This window comes from Bombina bombina, chromosome 1, assembly GCF_027579735.1.
Source record: "Bombina bombina isolate aBomBom1 chromosome 1, aBomBom1.pri, whole genome shotgun sequence".
In the NCBI taxonomy this organism is placed as follows: Eukaryota; Metazoa; Chordata; class Amphibia; order Anura; family Bombinatoridae; genus Bombina; species Bombina bombina.
The window spans coordinates 362,252,141-362,273,010 of record NC_069499.1 but is presented as its reverse complement, the minus strand read 5'-3'; the positions used below and the strand labels follow the sequence as shown (position 1 = coordinate 362,273,010).

The 20,870-nt window shown below is 42.5% G+C and overlaps 1 protein-coding gene across 8 annotated transcripts in view; it reads right to left on the bottom strand.

Moving 5' to 3' along the window:
• R3HDM1 (R3H domain containing 1) overlaps nt 1-20,870 on the bottom strand; it is a 546,502-nt gene that overhangs the window by 333,580 nt on the left and 192,052 nt on the right. For all 8 annotated transcript variants that reach the window (XM_053698247.1, XM_053698246.1, XM_053698242.1 and 5 more), the window contains 2 exons: nt 11,554-11,613; nt 11,331-11,471 (listed from right to left, as the gene is read on the bottom strand). In XM_053698247.1, coding sequence (XP_053554222.1) covers nt 11,331-11,471; nt 11,554-11,613 — 201 coding nt within the window. The remainder of the gene's footprint in view (nt 1-11,330; nt 11,472-11,553; nt 11,614-20,870) is intronic.

Here is a 20,870-nt window from a genome sequence, read left to right as displayed (position 1 = left end):
ATACCGAAATATTCAGAAACTAAACCTTGTGCAGCAAGCTTAGAAAGGTCTGACAAATACCACCTGAAGCAAAAACACTGCACGCTGCAGTAATCTAAAAATGACTCAAAACTTAACAAGCGGATAACGTCGCAGACTAAGAGCCGCCAGTCCTTCCCACAAATCCTGAACATGGAGAAACCTCAAGAGGCTTACCGTACCTCGAATGCTCCGAGGACGAATTTAGCAGAGCAACAGATCTCAGATCCTGCTCCAACACCGGACCAGCCCAAGCGACAAACATGCCTGATAAGACAGGGGGGGGGCAGAAAGACGCCAACCACAAAGCCCCAGGGAATGGTCAACAGAGCTCGGGTGCCAACCCAATCTGTTTCTCCAAAATAAGGCACTCCCAAGGAGAACCCCCGAGACCTGGAACAAAAGAAAAAAGCATTAGATCCATACGAAGACTTGTCACAGCTCTCTTAGACAGTCTCTACGTAGAGAGATCAAATTCCAACAGGTGGAACAGAGCCCACAGAGCAGCAGATGCTTTCCTTTACAGAGATAAGTCACCTGATCCAACCTCCTACACACAGGGCAGGACAAAGACCCTCCAGAGCAAGGAACCCCAGCTCATAAGGAAGACAAACTATCCCCTCAAAAGGGAAGGGCATAGATAAGAATAGCGTACATGTCCACAAGACATGAAGCCATAGTATGATTAAAACACGGACCGAATGAAAAAATCATCCAGACACCAATGTTGACCCAACAGAGAAAAAACTCCCCATGAAGAGGAGCACACTCCATCCGAAGGAAAAGTCAGGCTTTAAAGTTGATAACTAGTACCCGAAGGTAGATGTGAACTCTGGCCTTCCTGCTTGCAAGCTCAATGAGCTAGTCCCTATGTCGCAACATGGGGTCCCTGAAAAAAATGGGTTGTCCGAACCAGTTCACAGGATCATAAGTCTCCAAACATCCAAGAAGGATCCAAGACAAGAGCCCTGGACCCAGAATCGTCCTAGAAAGAACGTCAACCCCAGATACCCCCAAGATAACCTGTCTGAAGTAATAAGAACTCACAGGGGCTGAGAACCGGGAAACCCGGAGAACGGGTACAGGACTCAATCGTAATTTCCAGCCCAAAGGGAAGATAACACCCTTAGCCGGAGGTCAACACCCACCCAACAAGGTTTTAGGCCGCAACAAAGTAACGCATTTTCTCTAGAGCCCAAATGCCCCAAGGGCACCACTAAGGGAAATGAGAACGAGAACAGAGTCACTCGAAAGAGTAGAAGAAAAGCTAGTCTCCATAATCTTTTCAGATTAACGTTCCGGAGGACCACACACACAAGGGAGAAGAATGCAAAGCATCCCGAACCCAGGCAGAAAAACATCCCCTAAGCAAAAAGCTAGGAAAAAAAGAGACAACACCTCCTATAGCCCCTGATATGACGACTAACGCCTGAAGGAAGACAGAGCCTCACGGCCTTCACTTCCTAATGAAGTGGCCAAACCCGCCAGAAAAACCAGACAAAGTCCAGAAAGTGTCAACCCAAAGGAGGAGAACCTCTAAAAAGGAACAAGTTCTAAAAGGACACTTCCAAAGAGACCATGAAAGGCAAAACCGTAAAAACGGCGGTATGAATGACCTAAATCCTTCAAGCCTCCAACCCACAATGGGAAGGAACACTCACCGTGGATCTCAACGGAGTCCCGGCCCACTAGATTGAAAGGCGAATGAGGACTGAACCAATCCCCTATGCCCCTAAGCAACCATGGACCCTTAAGTCCTCAGGATGCTAGTTGAAGCTTGTAAAATTAAAAAAAGAAAACACCACAAATCATATTGTGATCACTAAGCGCCCTCACCGGACGAACCGGATATAAAAAGCTGCCACGTGTCTGAACTAGGCCTCAAAGAAAGGATTTGTACCCAGTCAGGACCAGACTGAAACCAAGGGCCCCAGCACTGTCAAGGCCACAGAGTTTCCCCCGAGATGGAGGTATAAAGAACAGTCAGACTTTTGTAAACAGTGCGACCACAAAAACGCCAGTAAAAAATTCCAGAGAAGAAAGTTCCCAAAGGTAACATAACACCACAACCTGAGCTGTAGACCAAATAAAAATCATCCTCACCGGAAGAGGATAAAAGATAAGGCAACCCGTAGGTTATCGCCCAGGAAGAACTAACAGCCCCGCAGGACCAGCCCAACAGGGGTCCGAGACTTCCAAGCTCAGAACTGGAACAGGATACACAAATAAAATGCATGCAAGCCAGACAAAGATTAAGACTGAGATTCCCCAGACCCATTAAGAGTGGGATCCAGCATTGCCAAAAATGTGCCTTGGTAAAATACGAAGGCGCGCCAGTCTATAAAGAAAGGCGCAACATACCTCCGCCGGGACAAAAGAAAACCCCGACCCCGAAGGTTGACCCCCCGAGGCCTCAGGGGCAGTCTGTCAGGGCTTTTTCCCTGCTTTGTTTGGCATGTGCTGCTGGCAGCCATTTTACTCACCTCTCTTGCTTACTCTGGTGCACAGTGTGTGGTGCTGCTCATTTCCTGCACGCCCTTTTATGGCCAGACTGGTGTACATCATCAGTGTGAGACAGGTGGCAGTCTCAGAATTGTCATCACTTATTATTTAAAGGGCCTCTGTTCAGTATGCTTTGCCCTTGCGTTGTCTCAGACCTGTTTGTGAGTTGAAGTTCCTGTGTATTACCTGGCTGACGTCGCTCCTGGTTCCTGATCCCTGGCTTGTTCCTGACTCTGCTGTTCTCCTTGTTCCTGATTCCGGCTCGTCTGACTACTCGCTTTGGCTCCTGACTCGGCTCGTCTGACTACCAGCTCTGGTTTTGACTCCTGGCTTGTTATTTGACTTGTGGACTTTTTATTATTTTTTGTTATTAATAAAGGTGTGATTATTTTTGCACTTCTCGTCTCAGTCTCATTCCTGGCACCCTGACATTACGCAAGGGCCATGAATCCTGATGGTGCTAATAATACATCTTTACCTACCATCAATTCCAGGATGAATGAACAGGATCACTGCTTGGATCAATTTGCACTAGCCCTGCAAACCCTGTTGACTCGCACTGCACAATTGGACCACAGTGTCCTGCAAGTTATGGCTGCTCCTGTTTCCGCTGCTGCACCTAGTCCTACCAGGAGCATGTCCGGTTCTGCACCTCTACCTCAGCGATATGGAGGCGATCCTATTCAGTGCAGAGGGTTTTTGAACCAGATAGGCATTTACATTGAGATGTTACCTCAGGCGTTTCCCTCGGACAGAGCTAACGTGGGATTTCTCATCTCATTACTCTGACACAGCTCTTCCCTGGGCTAATCCTTTGTGGGAGACTAATAAACCTGTGATTTCAAATTACCCTGAATTTGTGGCCTACTTTCAAAGGGTATTTGATGTTCCGGTTTGCTCCTCCTCTGCTGCTAAACAACTCATGTCCATTCAGCAAGCTACAATATCTGTTGCTCAGTATGCCATTGAGTTCCATACGCTTGCCGCAGAGGTAGGTTGGAACAATGAAGCCCTTGTTGCCACCTTCTTTCATGGGCTCTCTGATGCGATTAAAGACGAAGTTGCTGCCAGAGATTTACCAGAGGATCTCGAGGCATTGGTGTCTTTTTTGATCCTAATTGACATCAGACTCAGAGAGAGGCCATCTTTCAAGGAGCACTTGCGGAAGCCTCCTGTTCCTTCTCCTATGTGATCGTTCCCACCCATGCCTCCCTCTCCTCGCATGCTTCCTGGTCCCGAGTCACCAGGTACTGCTGAGCCGATGCAGTTGGGATTCACGCGCCTCTCCATGGCGGAGAGGGCTTTTAAGAGGAGGGAGGGGCTCTGTCTCTACTGTGGGTTACAGGGCCACCTTTTGAAGTCTTGTCCTACACGACCGGGAAACGCTCACACCTAAGGTCCTGTTGGGGGCAGACCTTGGGTGGTTTATCCTCGTCCCGGAAGCGCTAGGAGAAACCATTGGTCACGGTTGTCCTTTCCTGGTTGGACTCCTCCATAGTCATCCAGGCTCTTGTTGACTCCGGTGCTGCAGGCTATTTTATTGACAGTGCTTTTGTATCAAAGCACTCCATTACTAATTTGCCTTGGTCTGTTCCGCTTGCTATTGAGGCCATTGATGGCAGGCCCCTTCAGCCCGCACTCGTTACACACGAAACTGCTCCATTGTCCATGGCTGTTGGGGCTCTCCATTTTGAAACCCTCCAGTTCCAGGTGATAAATTCTCTACATTTTCCGGTTGTTATCCCAGGTTATCCCTGGCTCCAAAAGCACAATGCCAGTCTCGACTGGAGCAGGTCTGAAATTTTGTTGTGGTCTCCACAATGTATTTCCACTTGTCTTCGGAAACCAGTTAAAGTATTGTGCACTTCTTCAGTATCTCAATTGCCAAAGGAGTACCGAGAGTTCCTAGACGTTTTTGACAAGGTGCGTTCCGGTATGTTGACAAGGAAGAAAAAAAGAGAGGCGCCAACCATCAAACAGTATTGTGATGGAGACCACAGACGGTCCACACACTTCCCCCCGTGATGACAATACTCACAAGCGAGGCGGCACCAATTTTGTGCCTGTAGTCGCAGATCGGGGCTGTTATGAGTCGCCCGACAGACACACGCTGGAGCCGGTTCACGTGATACCAAGACCTCCAATCACAGGCAAGTAGTTCCGTAAGGCTCTTTTTATATACCTTGCTGTCCTGTGATCTGATCACACTATCGTCATACTTATCCAAGTTGGAATCGCAGCCGTTCTCCATCCGACACTGGTTACCTTTCCATTCAGCGGTCACTGGTGATCGGAGCCTTACGGAACTACTTGCCTGTGATTGGAGGTCTTGGTATCACGTGAACCGGCTCCAGCGTGTGTCTGTCGGGCGACTCATAACCGCCCGATCTGCGACTACAGGCACAAAATTGGTGCCGCCTCGCTTGTGAGTATTGTCATCACGGGGGGGAAGTGTGTGGACCGTCTGTGGTCTCCATCACGATACTGTTTTATGGTTGGCGCCTGTCTTTTTTCTTCCTTGTCTGCAGTCAAGAATCCATTCGGGATTGATTCTGGGAGTGCGGCCACGACACGGTGTTTCTGGATCGAAGAATAATATTTTGCACCAGCGCACCTTTGGGGACTTTCGGATCCTTTTTTGTTCCGGTATGTTGCCACCTCACCGGTCTTACCATTGTGCCATAGACCTGCAACCCGGAGCCATTCCTCCTCGGGCCGAGTTTACCCTCTGTCTGTGAAGAATTGTGCTATGGAGGAGTAGGTTGTCGATGCTCTGTCACGGGGGGGATCATCCGCAAATCCTGCTCTCCTGCAAGGGCTGGCTTCTTCTTTGTGAAGAAAAAGGGTGGCGAGTTAAGACCATGCATCGATTATAGGGGTCTTAATCGTCTTACCATTAAGAATGCTTACCCTATTTCGCTCATTACGGAACTCTTTGACCGCCTCAAGGGAGCTACGTTTTTTTTCTAAACTTGATATGAGAAGAGCGTACAATCTGGTTAGGATCAAGGAAAGCCATGAATGGAAAACAGCATTTAACACTAGGAGCGCTCATCGTTCTGATGTTACACGGGTTCTTCAGAGACTACGTAAGAACGGCCTGTTTTGTAAACTCGAGAAATGTAAGTTCCATCAGACTCAAGTAACCTTCCTAGGTTATGTTATCTCCATTGCAGGGTTATCCATGTATCCTGAAAAGTTGTCTGCAGTTCTGCAGTGGCCTCACCCAGTTGGCCTTCGGTCTATTCAACGTTTTCTGGGGTTCGCCAATTACTATAGAAAATTTATTAAAATCTTTTCTTCCTTGGTCAAACCTATCACAGACATGACCCGTAAAGTGAATGATCCACTCCATTGGTCACCTACTGCCATTAAAGGCCTTTGATAGTCTTAAGACTGCCTTTGCTGCTGCTCCAGTGCTGGCCCATCCTAACACTGTCCTGCCTTTCATTCTTGAGGTCGATGCATCTGAGACTGGAGTAGGTGCCCACTTGTCTCAACGTCCTACGCCTCACGGTTCCTTGCATCCGTGCGGTGTCGTCTCTAAGAAATTGTTTCCAGCAGAGTGCAATTATGAAATTGGCGACAGGGAATTACTGGCCATAATTTTGGCACTCAAGGAATGGAGGCATCTTCTTGAGGGTACTAGCATACCAGTGCTCATTCTTACGGACCACAAGAATTTAACTTATCTATCTGAAGCAAAACGTTTGTCGCCCCGACAGGCCAGATGGGCACTATTTTTGTCTCGGTTTAATTATGTGGTCTCCTACCTGCCTGGTAGTAAGAATGTTAGGGCTGATGCCCTCTCTCGACAATTTTCGCCTCTGTCCAAGGAGGAGTCTGTACCTACTCCAGTTATACCTCCTGACCATATTTTGGCTACCATGCGTACTATATTGACTTATCCCTTGGGGGAGGAGATCTTGGCTGCACAAACCAATGCACCTCCTGAGAAACCTAGTGGTAAGTGTTTTGTTCCGGAGAATCTTTGAACTAAACTTTTGCACTTGCCATAATCCTAAAGCCGCAGGTCACCCAGGAAAGAACCAAATGATTTGGTCTGTCACTCGACAATTCTGGTGGCCAGGTCTTCGTTCTGATGTTGCTGCGTATGTTGCCTCCTGCTCAGTTTGTGCACAGAATAAGACTCCTCGACGTCTTCCTGTGGGTCTTCTTCAACCTATTGCTAATGGTAAGCCTCCTTGGACACATCTTTCCATGAACTTCATTGTCGAGCTCCCTGTTTCCAATGGCAATACTGTTATCCTTATGGTGGTTGACTGCTTTTTTTCAACTGTCACATTGCATTCCCTTGAAGAAGTTGCCTACCGCTCAGGAGCTTGCTTCAATTTTTGCCCGGGAGGTCTTTGGTTTACATGGGTTACCCAAGGAGATAGTGTCGAACCGCGGTAGCTAGTTTGTCTCCAGATTTTGCCGTTCCTTTTATGCTCAAATGGGGATCCAGCTTTCCTTCTCCTCGGCATATCACCCTCAAACCAATGGGGCTGCGGAACGGTCTAATCAAGCTCTGGAACAGTTCCTGCGTTGCTATGTCTCAGATCACCACAATAATTGGTCTGAACTGTTACCTTGGGCAGAGTTTGCTCGTAATAGTGCTATTAATGCTTCCTCCAAGTTAGCCCCGTTCATGGTGAATTATGGGTTTCAACCATCCTTGTTGCCCAATTCATTCATGTCTCAGGGTATTCCGTCTTTGGAGGAGCATCTCCGGCAACTCCGTTCCACGTGGGTGCAGATTCAGGATTGCCTTCGTTCTATGCAGCGCCAAAAGTTCCAGGCTGATCGTATGTGTCTGCCCGCGCCTTCCTACCAGGTTGGTGAGAGGGTTTGGCTGTCCTCCCGCAACTTGAACCTTTGTGTGCCTTCCAATAAACTGGCTCCCCATTATGTTGATCCTTTTCAAATACTCAGACGAGTCAATCCTGTGGCTTACGCTCTTGAACTTCCTCCTGCAATGCGCATCTCCAATATTATTCATGTCTCCCTCTTGAAACCATTGGTTTGTAATCTGTTTACCACTGTGTTGCCTCGTCCCCGTCCTATCTTTGTTGACAAACATGAAGAATATGAGGTCAGCAGCATTATTGACTCTCGTATGTCCAGGGGCAGCGTACAGTATTTGGTTCACTGGAGGGGCTACGGTCCGGAGGAGCGTTCATGAGTTCCCTCCTCCATGCCCATTTCCCCAATAAGCCTTTTGTCCTCCCGCGGGGGAGGGGTCGTTGAGGGGAGGGTACTGTCACTCCCCCGGAGGGTTGAACTGGACCAGGCAATCCCACGCCTGACAAGCCCCAGTTAACAGGACATGGACAATATCGTAAGCACACTCCCGGAAGGTGAGGTGCAGATGCACCAGCACCAAAGATATGGCCATGCGGAACCGTGTCGTAACCTCCGGTGGGAACAGGCCACACTCCATAGAAGGATAAGTAGCGTTTTGGTTACCTGCATGAGTAGTAAGAGTTGGTGGCAGGGAACTCGTCCCCAGGGAACTCATTCCCAGAGGTGGATGGCTCAGTGGGCACCCGATTCCCTGGTCCCAAGGAACAGAGCACTCTAAAATGGCATTTGGAACATAACTGATGGGCATGTATCACCCAGACCAATTCATATTCTTCGCAAGAAGTAGAGTCTGAATCAGAGACATTCGTCTCCAAAAAATCAGAACCCTCCATAACTGGGACTGTATAAAAAAATGGACCTTACACCACCAATGGCTGGGGCACTCACTACCTCCAGAGAACCAGACACCAGTGGACCAGGATATCTCCGTCGCAACACGGTCAGGAATGCGGAAATGGAGTCACAAGGTAAACCGTGCATTCAAAGCAAAAGCGTGTCCGGCCGTAAAGGCCGTGTCACTAGACATAGGCCGTTATGTTCCAAAATAGCCATGAGCCGAAGCACCACAACACAGTAGCAGACAGACTCACATAAACATGATTATAAACCCCCCTGTTCAATAATCTCCCTCAGGAGATATTAACCCTTGATTCCTAGAAATAAAAATGAGCCTCACTGAGACCCTATGTTAAAGTTATCCCCGAAAGGTTGTAGCCCCTCTCGGATAAACAGCTGTAATTACAATACATCCATGATGAAAGTTAAAATGAAACAATCTTACCGGAATCTACGCTGTGAAACAGGAACACGGCCCTTCAAGTGTGACAGATGATAGCGTCACTTCTGCCATTGACTTGAGAAAAGAAAGCAGGCAGCAAAACACGTCAACGCTGATTGCTTGAGGAGCTGTTAATATGAGTCGGGATGGTTTCGCAGAAAGACTCTCCCTGCATCTCCAGACTCTAACCTACATCCATGCTCTCACTGAGAGGCTGACAGGACAACTTAAAACTCCAGTCCAATGCCGAAGGGTACTACCCTCCATAAGAGACTATCAAAAACTTCTGACACTTCTCTGCCAGCCTCCTGGGACAAAAGGCAAAGAATGACTGGGGGATGACGGGAGTGGGAGAAGTATTTAAGCCTTTGGCTGGGATGTCTTTGCCTCCTCTTGGTGGCCAGGTTCTGAATTCCCAAAAGTAATAAAGGCAGCTGTGGACACTTTCCATTTATGAAGAAAAGTCTAACATTACACCAAATAAAAACCACATTATGCAAAATAAAAAAATTAACCCTAATCCCTATGAAAATAAAAAAGTCCCCCCAAAATAAAAAACACCCCCTAATCTAAGAATAAACTACCAATAGCCCTTAAAAGTGCTTTTTGTAGGGCATTGCCCTAAATAAATCAGCTCTTTTACATTAAAAATAAGCCAAGTCCCCCCTAACAGTAAAACCCCCTAAAATAAAAAAAACCTAACACTAAAAAAACCTAAACTACCCATTGCCCCTAAAGGGGCATTTGTATGGGCATTTCTCTTAAAAGGGTATTCAGCTCTTTTACAGCGCCCAAATTCCTAAACTTAAAAATAAAAAAACAAAACAAAAAAACTAACACTAAGCCCCAAATAGGTACTCGCGGTCCCTGAAGTTCAGTGGACGTGGTCTTCTTCCAGGCTGGTCCATCATCTTCTATCTTCATCTACAGCAAGGCGGCGCGGAGCGGAGGTGCGGAGTGGTCTGCCCTGTTCTGACTAATCTTGGTGGCGGTCCTCAGGCAGCGTGAAGACTCCTCTTCATGCGATCGCCCCCCGCACACTGAAGATTGAATGCAAGGTACCCTATATTTATTGGGATATCTTGCATTCCTATTGGCTGATATTTTAAAATGATTTCAGTAGCTCTAATCCTATTGGCTGATTTCAAAATTTCAGCCAATAGGAATGCAAGGTACCCCAAATTGATTGCGGTATCTTGCATTCAATCTTCAGTCTACGATGGACATCGGATGAAGTGGAGCCTTCATGCCACTGAGGAACGCCTCCGCCGCCGATGACTACCACCGTTGAGGACCGCCGCTGAGGATCCAGGCACCTCTGCTCCGGGCCGACTTCACTCCGGATGAAGATAAAAGATGATGGATCCATCTGGAAGAAGACCTTCTCCACCGGACTTCAGGAACAGCGAGTACTTTTTAGGCTTTTTGATTTTAATTTTTGGGGGTTTTTTGGGGCTTGAAAAAGAGCTGAATGCCCTTTTAAGGGCAATGCCCATACAAATGACCCTTAAGGGGCAATGGGTTGTTTAGGTTTTTTTAGTGTTAGGTTATTTTAATTTTGGTGGGGGGGGGGGTTACTGTTAGGGGGGATTTTGTATTTTTTAGAGGTAAAAGAGCTGTTTAACTTAGGGCAATGCCCTACAAAAGGCCCTTTCAGGGCTATTGGTAGTTTAGCATTAGATTAGGGGGGGGGGGTTATTTTGGTTGATTTTTTATTTGTATAGGGATCTTAGTTTAGTTCAAATACACTTTGGAGTAAAAATAAACTGCACCATCTTCTCAAAAGGACATAAAACCCAAAACTTTTATTTCATGATCAGATAAAACATACAATTTTAAACAACTTTCCAATTTACATCAACTATCTAGTTTGCTTAAAGGGACAGTCAAGTCCAAAAAAAACTTTCATGTTTCAAATAGGGAATGTAATTTTAAACAAGTTTCCAGTTTACTTTTATCACCAATTTTCCTTTGTTCTCTTGGTATTCTTAGTTGAAAGCTAAACCTAGGAAGGCTCATATGATAATTTCTAAGCCCTTGAAGGCCGCCTCTGATCACATGCTTTTTTATTTGCTTTTCACAAGGGAGATCCATATAGATAATATATATCTACCATATAGATGATATAGATATCTACCATATAGATAACATTGTGATCACGCCCATGGCTTGTGGCAGACACTGCACTAATTGGCTAAAATGAAAGTCAGTGGTTAATAAATACAATGTCATGTGATCAGAGGGATGTCAGAAGATGCTTAGATACAAGTTAATCACTGAGGTAAAAAAAAGTATATTAATATAACTGTTGGATATGTAAAACTGAGAAATGGGTAATAAAGGGATTATCTATCTTTGAAAACAAAAATTCTGGTGTTGACTTTCCCTTTAATTATCTTAGTATCCTTTGTTGAAGAAGCAGTACTGCACTACTGGGAGCTATTTAACGCATTGGGTGAGAAAAGCATGAGGCATATATGTGCAGCCACCAATGAGCAGCTCCTGAGTCTACCTAGGTTTCCCTTTAAAAAAAAAAAAGAATATCAAGAGAACAAAACAAATTAAATAGGGCATGTGGTTTTTAAATAACTTTCCAATTTACTTCTATCTGAATCATGAAAAAAAAAAGTTTTATGTCCCTTTAATTTAAACTTAAAATACTTACATTCGTGTATTACTTGTTTTGTTTACAATCACAGATTTTCCACTCTGGTCTACATTGTGATCCAGTCCAAAATATGCAGCAACCCTGTGTAACAGCATCCTATGATAGGATGTCATTGGAGGAAACTTTTTACGTTGACTTCTAAAATAAAATAAAAAAAAACATAATTAATGTTTTATTGTTAAACCTCAAGAAGCTCACCTATAACTGATTGAGAACTTACTCATTGGTAGCAATAAAATCGAATATATCCTGTTCTAACTTTAGCAGCATCATTCTGTCCCTGTAAGAAAAAGCAGACACTGAAAATTGGTAAATAGGCATAAGGAAAGCAATAATCCCTCCCCCCACCCCATTCCAATCCTCAAAGCTCAGATGTTCAGTCATAAAGAATTTTCTGAGAGTAGAGTTTGTGCTGTGAAGCATAGGTTTGGTTTAGTAAATAGTTAAAAAAAAAAAAAAAAAAGACGGTATAGTGGCCTATATTACTATTTAAAGGGATAGTAAAAACCTTGTAATTACAAGATATTCCTGTTGTCTTGCTTTATAATAACATATCTAGTCTAAACATACTAAGTCTAGTTTAATTTTGAGTATGCAATTTTAAGCAACTTTCTAATTTACCCCAATTATCAATTTTTCTTTGTTCTCTTCGTATCTTTATTTGAATGTAAGCTTAGGAGCAGGCACATTTTTGGTTTAGCAACTTGGTAGCACTTGCTGATTGGTGCCTAAATGTAGCCAACCAATCAGCAAGCACTACACAGGTGTTGAACAAAAAATGGGCCGGCTTCTAAGCATACATTCTTGCTTTTTAAAATAAGGATACCAAGAGAACAAAGAAAATTTGATAATAGGAATAAATTAGAAAAGTTGCTTAAAACTCCACACCCTATCTGAATCATGAAAGTTTAATTTTTGACTAGACTATTCCTTTAACTACCGAATATGGAAGAAGGAGGGCGCTCACAGCATGTCTCTTTTCAGAGCCAGATTCCATCTTGTGAAAGTGCAACACACTGGATCTGCCCTAATTATTACTCTATATAAAATAGATGAAACAATATATTAAAATCAGGGCAAAACAGGATGATTATTTTTTTGGCAAAAGTAGATATGCAAAGGAAAATCAATAACAGATCATAAAACCAAGCATTTCAGATTTCCAATACAAAGTATATAGCAGTTTTAACCATTGGTTCATTTCTGCACTATTGCATAAAGCGACATTAAATAAACTGCTGGGTACAACTACAGTAGAATGGTTACTACACACCATGCTATTGGTTTTCCTCCCATACCTGCAGCCTGCTTTAAAGCTGTTCTATAATGTTAACTTATTATAGAAATCAATTGATAAAGCTCTGCATTTTATACTGAGCGCATCTTGTAGCTCACATATTATTGCATCATGTGACAAAAGCAGTGATTGCACTTTCACAGATCTGCTTTTTGACAGCTGTACCATTCACTTCAGTTTGGCTCACATAAGAGAGGAAGAGTTACATTTTATCAGTTTGTTTGCACAGTTTAAAAGTTACATAACAAATATAAACTCTAAGATGGCGGGCGCCCAGTGTGAAATTGCAGTATCACTAACTGATACTTGTAAGGGGTTAAAATAATAGAAAAACTTTGATACAGGAGGAATAACAATAGCATGGTGATTTTAGTAACTATTCTACTGTAGTTTTGGCAAGCAGTTTAATGTCCCTTTAAGGGACATGGGTGTCAAAACTAAAGACGTCTATAGATCTCACAGTGTACAATGTGGGCAGAGTACTGTGAATTTCTAATTCCTCTATAAATGTATTCTAAATGATCCATTTGACATGATGGCATGTATTACATTGTTTACAAATAGTTCCTTTATATTTCACTGTGTTATTTTAAATAAATGCTTTGGTTTGTTGTATCCCCACTTAAACCGTTAATTTCAATACGTAAGACAGGTTATAGAAAATCTATATAAACAAAAGAGTTTAGAAGAAATCATGCTCCCAGTGTGTGTGTGCGTGTGTGGGAAGGGAGGGCGGCAGAGAGGTACTAAAATCTTTATTCTCCATTGTTTTCTCTAAATGTTGGTCTTTGGGTATTCATTGAGGTAAAATAAAGAAGATGCATCCCATCAAGTTAACCCTCTGCAGCTGATATTACAAGACACTGGAAACACATTCAAGGGAAAGCAAGCTATACAGTACAAGGCTGTATAACAAAAACAAACACACAAATCAAATTATCTTCTATTATTAAATGTGTTTTTCTTAGTATCCTTTGAGGAAACTTAGCTAATTTCCAGGACAGCACACACAGGTAAGCTGCAAAGTTTTGTAACTTGTTTAACAGTGATAAACAGATAATGCTGAAAAGGGACCGTGTACTGTAAAAATATTCTCCCCTTTAATGTGTTCCCAATGAATTTACCAAAGATGGTTTACAAACAGATAATTTACCTTTATTTTGTTATTTTAAATAATGTTTGCCTGTTGAAACCACCACCTATACTGATAATTTCAATACTGCGATATTGGTTGTAGAAAAGTTATGCACAAGAAGCAAAAGAAAAAAAAATCATCCTTGAATCATTTGCTTCTTTAAATACAATGAACTCAATCTCTTGTCAGTACATTGTCTGTTCAAGGCACATTCACATACACTTCTGACCCTATCTGAATCATTAAAGTTTAAATTATGACTTACTGTATGTGTCTGCTAAAAGAAATTCACTACATTAAGTTAAAGATACTCATGTATAAATAAGGAGTACAGAGATAGACCGACAGACATATAGACAGATAGAAAGAGATATAGATAGAGATATAGATAGACCGACAGACACAGATATAGACAGACACAGATGTAGACAGAGATAAAGAGAGATAGAGATAAAGAGAGATAGAGATATAGATAGATAGAGATATAGATAGATAGAGATATAGAGAGACAGATATATGTATATAGATTAGAGAGAGAGAATATATATATATAAAAATAATGCTTACCTGATAATTTTCATTTCTTCCATTGGAAAGAGTCCACAGCTGTATTCATTACTTTGGGGAAATAAGAACCTGGCCACCAGGAGGAGGCAAAGACACCCCAGCCAAAGGCTTAAATACTCCTCCCACTTCCCTCATCCCCCAGTCATTTTGCCGAGGAACAACCAATAGTAGAAGAAATATCAGGGTGAAAAAATGTGCCAGAAGAATAAAAAGACGCCCAACGTAGAAAAAGGGTGGGGAGCTGTAGACTCTTTCCAACGGAAGAAAAGTAAATTATCAGTTAAGCATAATTTATGTTTTTCTTCCGAAATGGAAAGAGTCCACTGCTGCATTTATTACTTTTTTTTTTGGGGGGGGGGGGGGAATACCCAAGCTAAAGTGGACACTGAATGCCAAAAAATTGGAGGGTACAATAGGCAGCCCATTCTGAGGGCACCAAGCCAGAAACCACTACCCAACAAAAAAACTCTGTTTCGTCCGAAGCCGAGAAAACTTTGAAAAGGAAAGACCCCAAGGGCACTGACCCGCAGACTGTCCAAAAGCCTAGCTAGAGACCGCAAAATCGGACTCAACTGAGCCAACAGTCCTCCAGGAGACACTGTCGCCCAACAGGCGGTCCCTCACCAAGGGATAAGACAAAAAGAACAGAAAGGTCACCACAAAATCCATAAAAGGAAAAGCCCCAATAGCGAGCCCAGCTCACAAAGATCCAAATGGGTCCTGACAGACAAGGAGAGGCTATGCCCAGACCAAGCAGAAACCAGAGGTTTAGGACCGGGCCTCGAAACAGAGAAAGCACCGAAAGACAACTGAAGGGTCCTCACATCGTCAGAACTAAGAACACTATAGTATTCAGACAAAAAAGGAAATTTATGCTTACCTGATAAATTTGTTTCTTTTACGATACGATGAGTCCACGGATTTTATTCTTACTTATGGGATATCGACTCCTGGTCAGCAGGAGGAGGCAAAGAGCACCACAGCAGAGCTGTATATATATGTGTGTGTGTATATATATATATATATATATATATATATATATATATATATATATATATATATATATATATATATATATATATATATATATATATATATATATATCATTCGACCGAAGTTAGGAAGAGAAAGGAAAAGACAAAGTGCAGAGGTGACTGAAGTTTAACAAAAACAAAAGACCTGTCATAAAAAAACAGGGTGGGCCGTGGACTCATCGTATCGTAAAAGAAACAAAATTTATCAGGTAAGTATAAATTTCCTTTTTTCTTTAACAAGATACGAGTCCACGGAAATCATCCTTACTTATGGGATACAATACCAAAGCTATAGGACACGGATGAAAGGGATGGACAAGACAGGGAACCTAAACGGAAGGCACCACTGCCCCAGAAACAGCCTCAGACAAGGCAAGAGTATCAAATTTACAACATTTAGAGTGTGTGTGAAGAGAAGACCAAGTTGCAGCTTTGCAAATCTGTTCAACAGAAACAGCATTTGTAAATGCCCATGAGAAAGCCACAGCCCTAGTGGAATGGGCCGTAATTCGTTCAGGAGGCTGCAGTCCAGCAGTCTCATAATGCAAAACAGATGATACTCTTCAGCCAAAAAGAAAAAGAGAGGTAGCCGTAGCTTTCTGACCCCTACGCTTCCCAGAAAACACAACAAACAGGGAAGATGATTGACGAAAAGCCTTAGGTGTCTGTAAGTAAAACTTCAAGGCACGGACCACGTCCAAATTATGTAACAGTCGCTCCTTCTTAGAAGAAGGATTAGGACACAAGGAAGAAACAACAATTTCCTGAGTAATATTTTTATTTGAAACAACCTTAGGAAGAAAACCAGGTTTGGTACGGAACACTACCTTATCCAAATGAAAAAACATAATTTATGTAAGAACTTACCTGATAAATTCATTTCTTTCATATTAGCAAGAGTCCATGAGCTAGTGACGTATGGGATATACATTCCTACCAGGAGGGGCAAAGTTTCCCAAACCTCAAAATGCCTATAAATACACCCCTCACCACACCCACAATTCAGTTTAACGAATAGCCAAGAAGTGGGGTGATAAACAAGTGCGAAAGCATATAAAATAAGGAATTGGAATAATTGTGCTTTATACAAAAATCATAACCACCACAAAAAAAGGGTGGGCCTCATGGACTCTTGCTAATATGAAAGAAATGAATTTATCAGGTAAGTTCTTACATAAATTATGTTTTCTTTCATGTAATTAGCAAGAGTCCATGAGCTAGTGACGTATGGGATAATGATTACCCAAGATGTGGATCTTTCCACGCAAGAGTCACTAGAGAGGGAGGGATAAAATAAAGACAGCCAATTCCTGCTGAAAATAATCCACACCCAAAATAAAGTTTAATGAAAAACATAAGCAGAAGATTCAAACTGAAAACTTTTCTACCAAAAACTGCTTCAGAAGAAGAAAATACATCAAAATGGTAGAATTTAGTAAAAGTATGCAAAGGGGACCAAGTTGCTGCTTTGCAAATCTGATCAATCGAAGCTTCATTCCTAAACGCCCAGGAAGTAGAAACTGACCTAGTAGAATGAGCTGTAATCCTTTGAGGCGGAGTTTTACCCGACTCAACATAGGCAAGATGAATTAAAGATTTCAACCAAGATGCCAAAGAAATGGCAGAAGCTTTCTGGCCTTTTCTAGAACCGGAAAAGATAACAAATAAACTAGAAGTCTTTCGGAAAGACTTAGTAGCTTCAACATAATATTTCAGCCCCCGCGAGCCTAACAGCCCACAGGGAAAAAAAGTCAAAATTTTAAGGTAAGAAAAAATTATTCAAACGCATTATCCCAAATATGAAACTGACTGTCTGAAAATAAGGAATGTTGAACATTCTGAGTCAAGGCAAATAAATGTTTGAATACATATATTTAGAACTTTATAAATAAAGTGCCCAACCATAGCTTAGAGTGTCACAGAAAATAAGATTTACTTACCCCAGGACACTCATCTACATGTTTGTAGAAAGCCAAACCAGTACTGAAACGAAAATCAGCAGAGGTAATGGTATATAAATAAGAGTATATCGTCGATCTGAAAAGGGAGGTAAGAGATGAATCTCTACGACCGATAACAGAGAACCTATGAAATAGACCCCGTAGAAGGAGATCACTGCATTCAAATAGGCAATACTCTCCTCACATCTTTCTGACATTCACTGCACGCTGAGAGGAAAACCGGGCTCCAACTTGCTGCGGAGAGCATATCAACGTAGAATCTAGCACAAACTTACTTCACCACCTCCATAGGAGGCAAAGTTTGTAAAGCTGAATTGTGGGTGTGGTGAGGGGTGTATTTATAGGCATTTTGAGGTTTGGGAAACTTTGCCCCTCCTGGTAGGAATGTATATCCCATACGTCACTAGCTCATGGACTCTTGCTAATTACATGAAAGATATAAGATAAGGAGAATCGCATTGTAATGCCGAAAGCTCAGAAACTCTGCGAGCAGAAGAAATAGCAACCAAAAACAAAACTTTCCAAGATAATAACTTAATATCTATGGAATGCATAGGTGCAAACGGAACCCCTTGAAGAACTTTAAGAACTAAATTCAAACTCCAAGGAGGAGCAATTGGTCTAAACACAGGCCTGATTCTAGTCAGAGCCTGACAAAAGGATTGAACATCTGGAACAGCTGCCAGTCGCTTGTGTAACAAAATAGACGAAGCAGAAATCTGTCCTGTTAAGGAACTAGCCGACAACTCTTTCTCCAACCCGTCTTGGAGAAAAGACAAAATCCTGGGAATCCAAACCTCCCTCCATGAGTAGCCCTTGGAATCGTACCAAGAAAGATATTTACGCCATATCTTATGGTAAATTTTCCTAGTAACAGGCTTTTGTGCCTGAATCAAGGTATCTAAGACCAAATCAGAAAAATCTCATTTAGATAAGAGTAAGCGGACAATATCCTAGCAGTTAGCTGCAGAGACACTAGATTCGGATGATGGAAAGACCCCTGAATTAGGTCTGTCCGCAATGGACAGTGGCTGAGATAACATGCCCACCAGATCGGCGCACCAAGTACTGCAAAGCCACGCAGGAGCGAAGAGGATCATCGAAGCCCCCTCCTGTTTGACTCGAGCAATCACCTGGGGAAGGAGAGCAAATGAAGGGAACACATAAAGTAGGCTGAAAGACCAAGGCTCTGCCAAAACATCTATCAGCTCGGCCTGGGGATCCCTGGACCTGTACCCGTATATTGGAAGCTTGGCATTCTGCCGTGCCATAAGATTCAACTCCAGCCTGCCCAATCTGAGAATCAGGTCGGCAAACACCTCCGGATGAAGATTTTATGTTCCCGGATGAAACGTCTGTCTGCCTAGAAAATCCGCTTCCCAGTTTTCCACATCTGGGATAAGGATTGCCGACAGATAACAAGAGTGAGCTTTCCGCCCACTGAATGAGCTTGGCTCCTTCTGTCATCGCTAAGGAACTCCTGTTCCTCCCTGATGATTGATATAAGCTACAGGCGTAAAGTTGTTCGACTGGAATCAGGAAAACTTGACTGAAGCCAAGTGAGACTGAGCCTGAAGTGCAAAGAATATTGCTCTCAACTCTATGATATCGATGGGGAGTAGAGACTCCGTCTGAGTCCACACACCCCGAGCCCTTAGAGAGTTCCAAACTGCTCCCCAACCTAACCCATACCCGTTGTCACTATTACCCACGAGGGTTTGTGGAAGCATGTCCCCTGGGACAGATGATCCAGTGACAACCAACATAGAAGATAATCCCTTGTCTGTTGATCTAGAATATTAAGAAGACAGATCTGTACAATCTCCATCCCACTAAGCATGTTCATTGCAGAGGTCTGAGACGAAACCGTACAGACGGTACAATGGCCATCGCCGCCACCAGCAATCCTATTACCTCCATGTACTGAGCCACAGACGGACGAGGACTGGACGGACTCGACATGAATTCAGAATTCTTAACTTTCTTACCTTCAGAAAGATCTTCACAGAAATAAAGCGAATACAATTCCCAGAAAGGGCATGTTCCAGATTTACCTTCCACCCGAGGGTTCTCAGGAAGGAAAGCACAATTGTGGTATAGGACCTTGCTAGCAGTATATCATCAAGATTAGGAGCCACTGCAATGCCCCGCGGCCTTAGAACTGCCAGTAAAGACCCAAAACCTTGGTGAAGACTCTGGGTGTTGGATAGACCAAAAGGAAGAGCCACAAACTGTCAAGGTATTTGAAATATTATTAGATGATATACACAGGATACTTATTATTTAATGGTGATGTGGCTGTGTACATAAAATAAATCACTTTATTTGTAAAACTCCAAAAGGTCACTGTATGTAAATCAAACCCCCAAGACAAATTGTTTCAAAAGAAATGGCCATGTTTATTTTGTATATCATAAATCTAGGATCAAACATGAAGTTTCCCTTTCTTGATTAACAGAACATCTGAGAGCAAGATAGTCACTTCAAAACATCCCTTACCCCATACAGTGAATAGAGACGTAAATGTCTAAAACTTAATTTAAGGCCTAATGAGATGCTCACAATTTCAAGGAAATGGAAATTAGCATGATGGAGCCTCAAAAATACATGCCCATATATGGGTTTCCTGCCAAGGTGAGGAGCCGATCTGTCTGGGAGAAGGTTTGAAAACAAACATTTTCAAGAACTGTAATTTTTAACAACCACAAGTTAAATGATCCCCTATGGAGTTTCCCATGTGGAGACCCCAGACAAATTGGCATTTAAAGTCCCTGTATGGCATACATAAAAATAAATAAATCCTACAAAAGGAATAATATCTTCATATAGTCAAGATATTCAAATGAATATATATATATATATATATATATATATATATATATATATATATATATATATATATATATATATTCAGACAACATATTATACATGAATATAGAAATTTGGGAGATCGTCTAATATTCTAATATTACATGAGTATTTGCTAAGCTTGTTAGGTGACTATTTTAGTCGGTCTAAAATGTTTAACTGTGTCAGAATAATAACCTCTGTATCTCTTTATTTTTCAGACATATAATAACAAGATGTCCTATGAATATGGACCATAGACAAGATTCATGCATTCAGGATTTATTAGAAATATGAAATATATTATATTCATGTTGGGATGCAGTGCAGTACTGAATATGAAATATGCTGTGGTTTTTATATGAATGGAAAAAAACATAATTTATGCTTACCTGATAAATTCCTTTCTTCTGTTGTGTGATCAGTCCACGGGTCATCATTACTTCTGGGATATAACTCCTCCCCAACAGGAAATGCAAGAGGATTCACCCAGCAGAGCTGCATATAGCTCCTCCCCCCTACGTCACTCCCAGTCATTCGACCAAGAATCAACGAGAAAGGAGAAACCAAGGGTGAAGTGGTGACTGGAGTATAATTTAAAAGATATTTACCTGCCTTAAAAAACAGGGCGGGCCGTGGACTGATCACACAACAGAAGAAAGGAATTTATCAGGTAAGCATAAATTATGTTTTCTT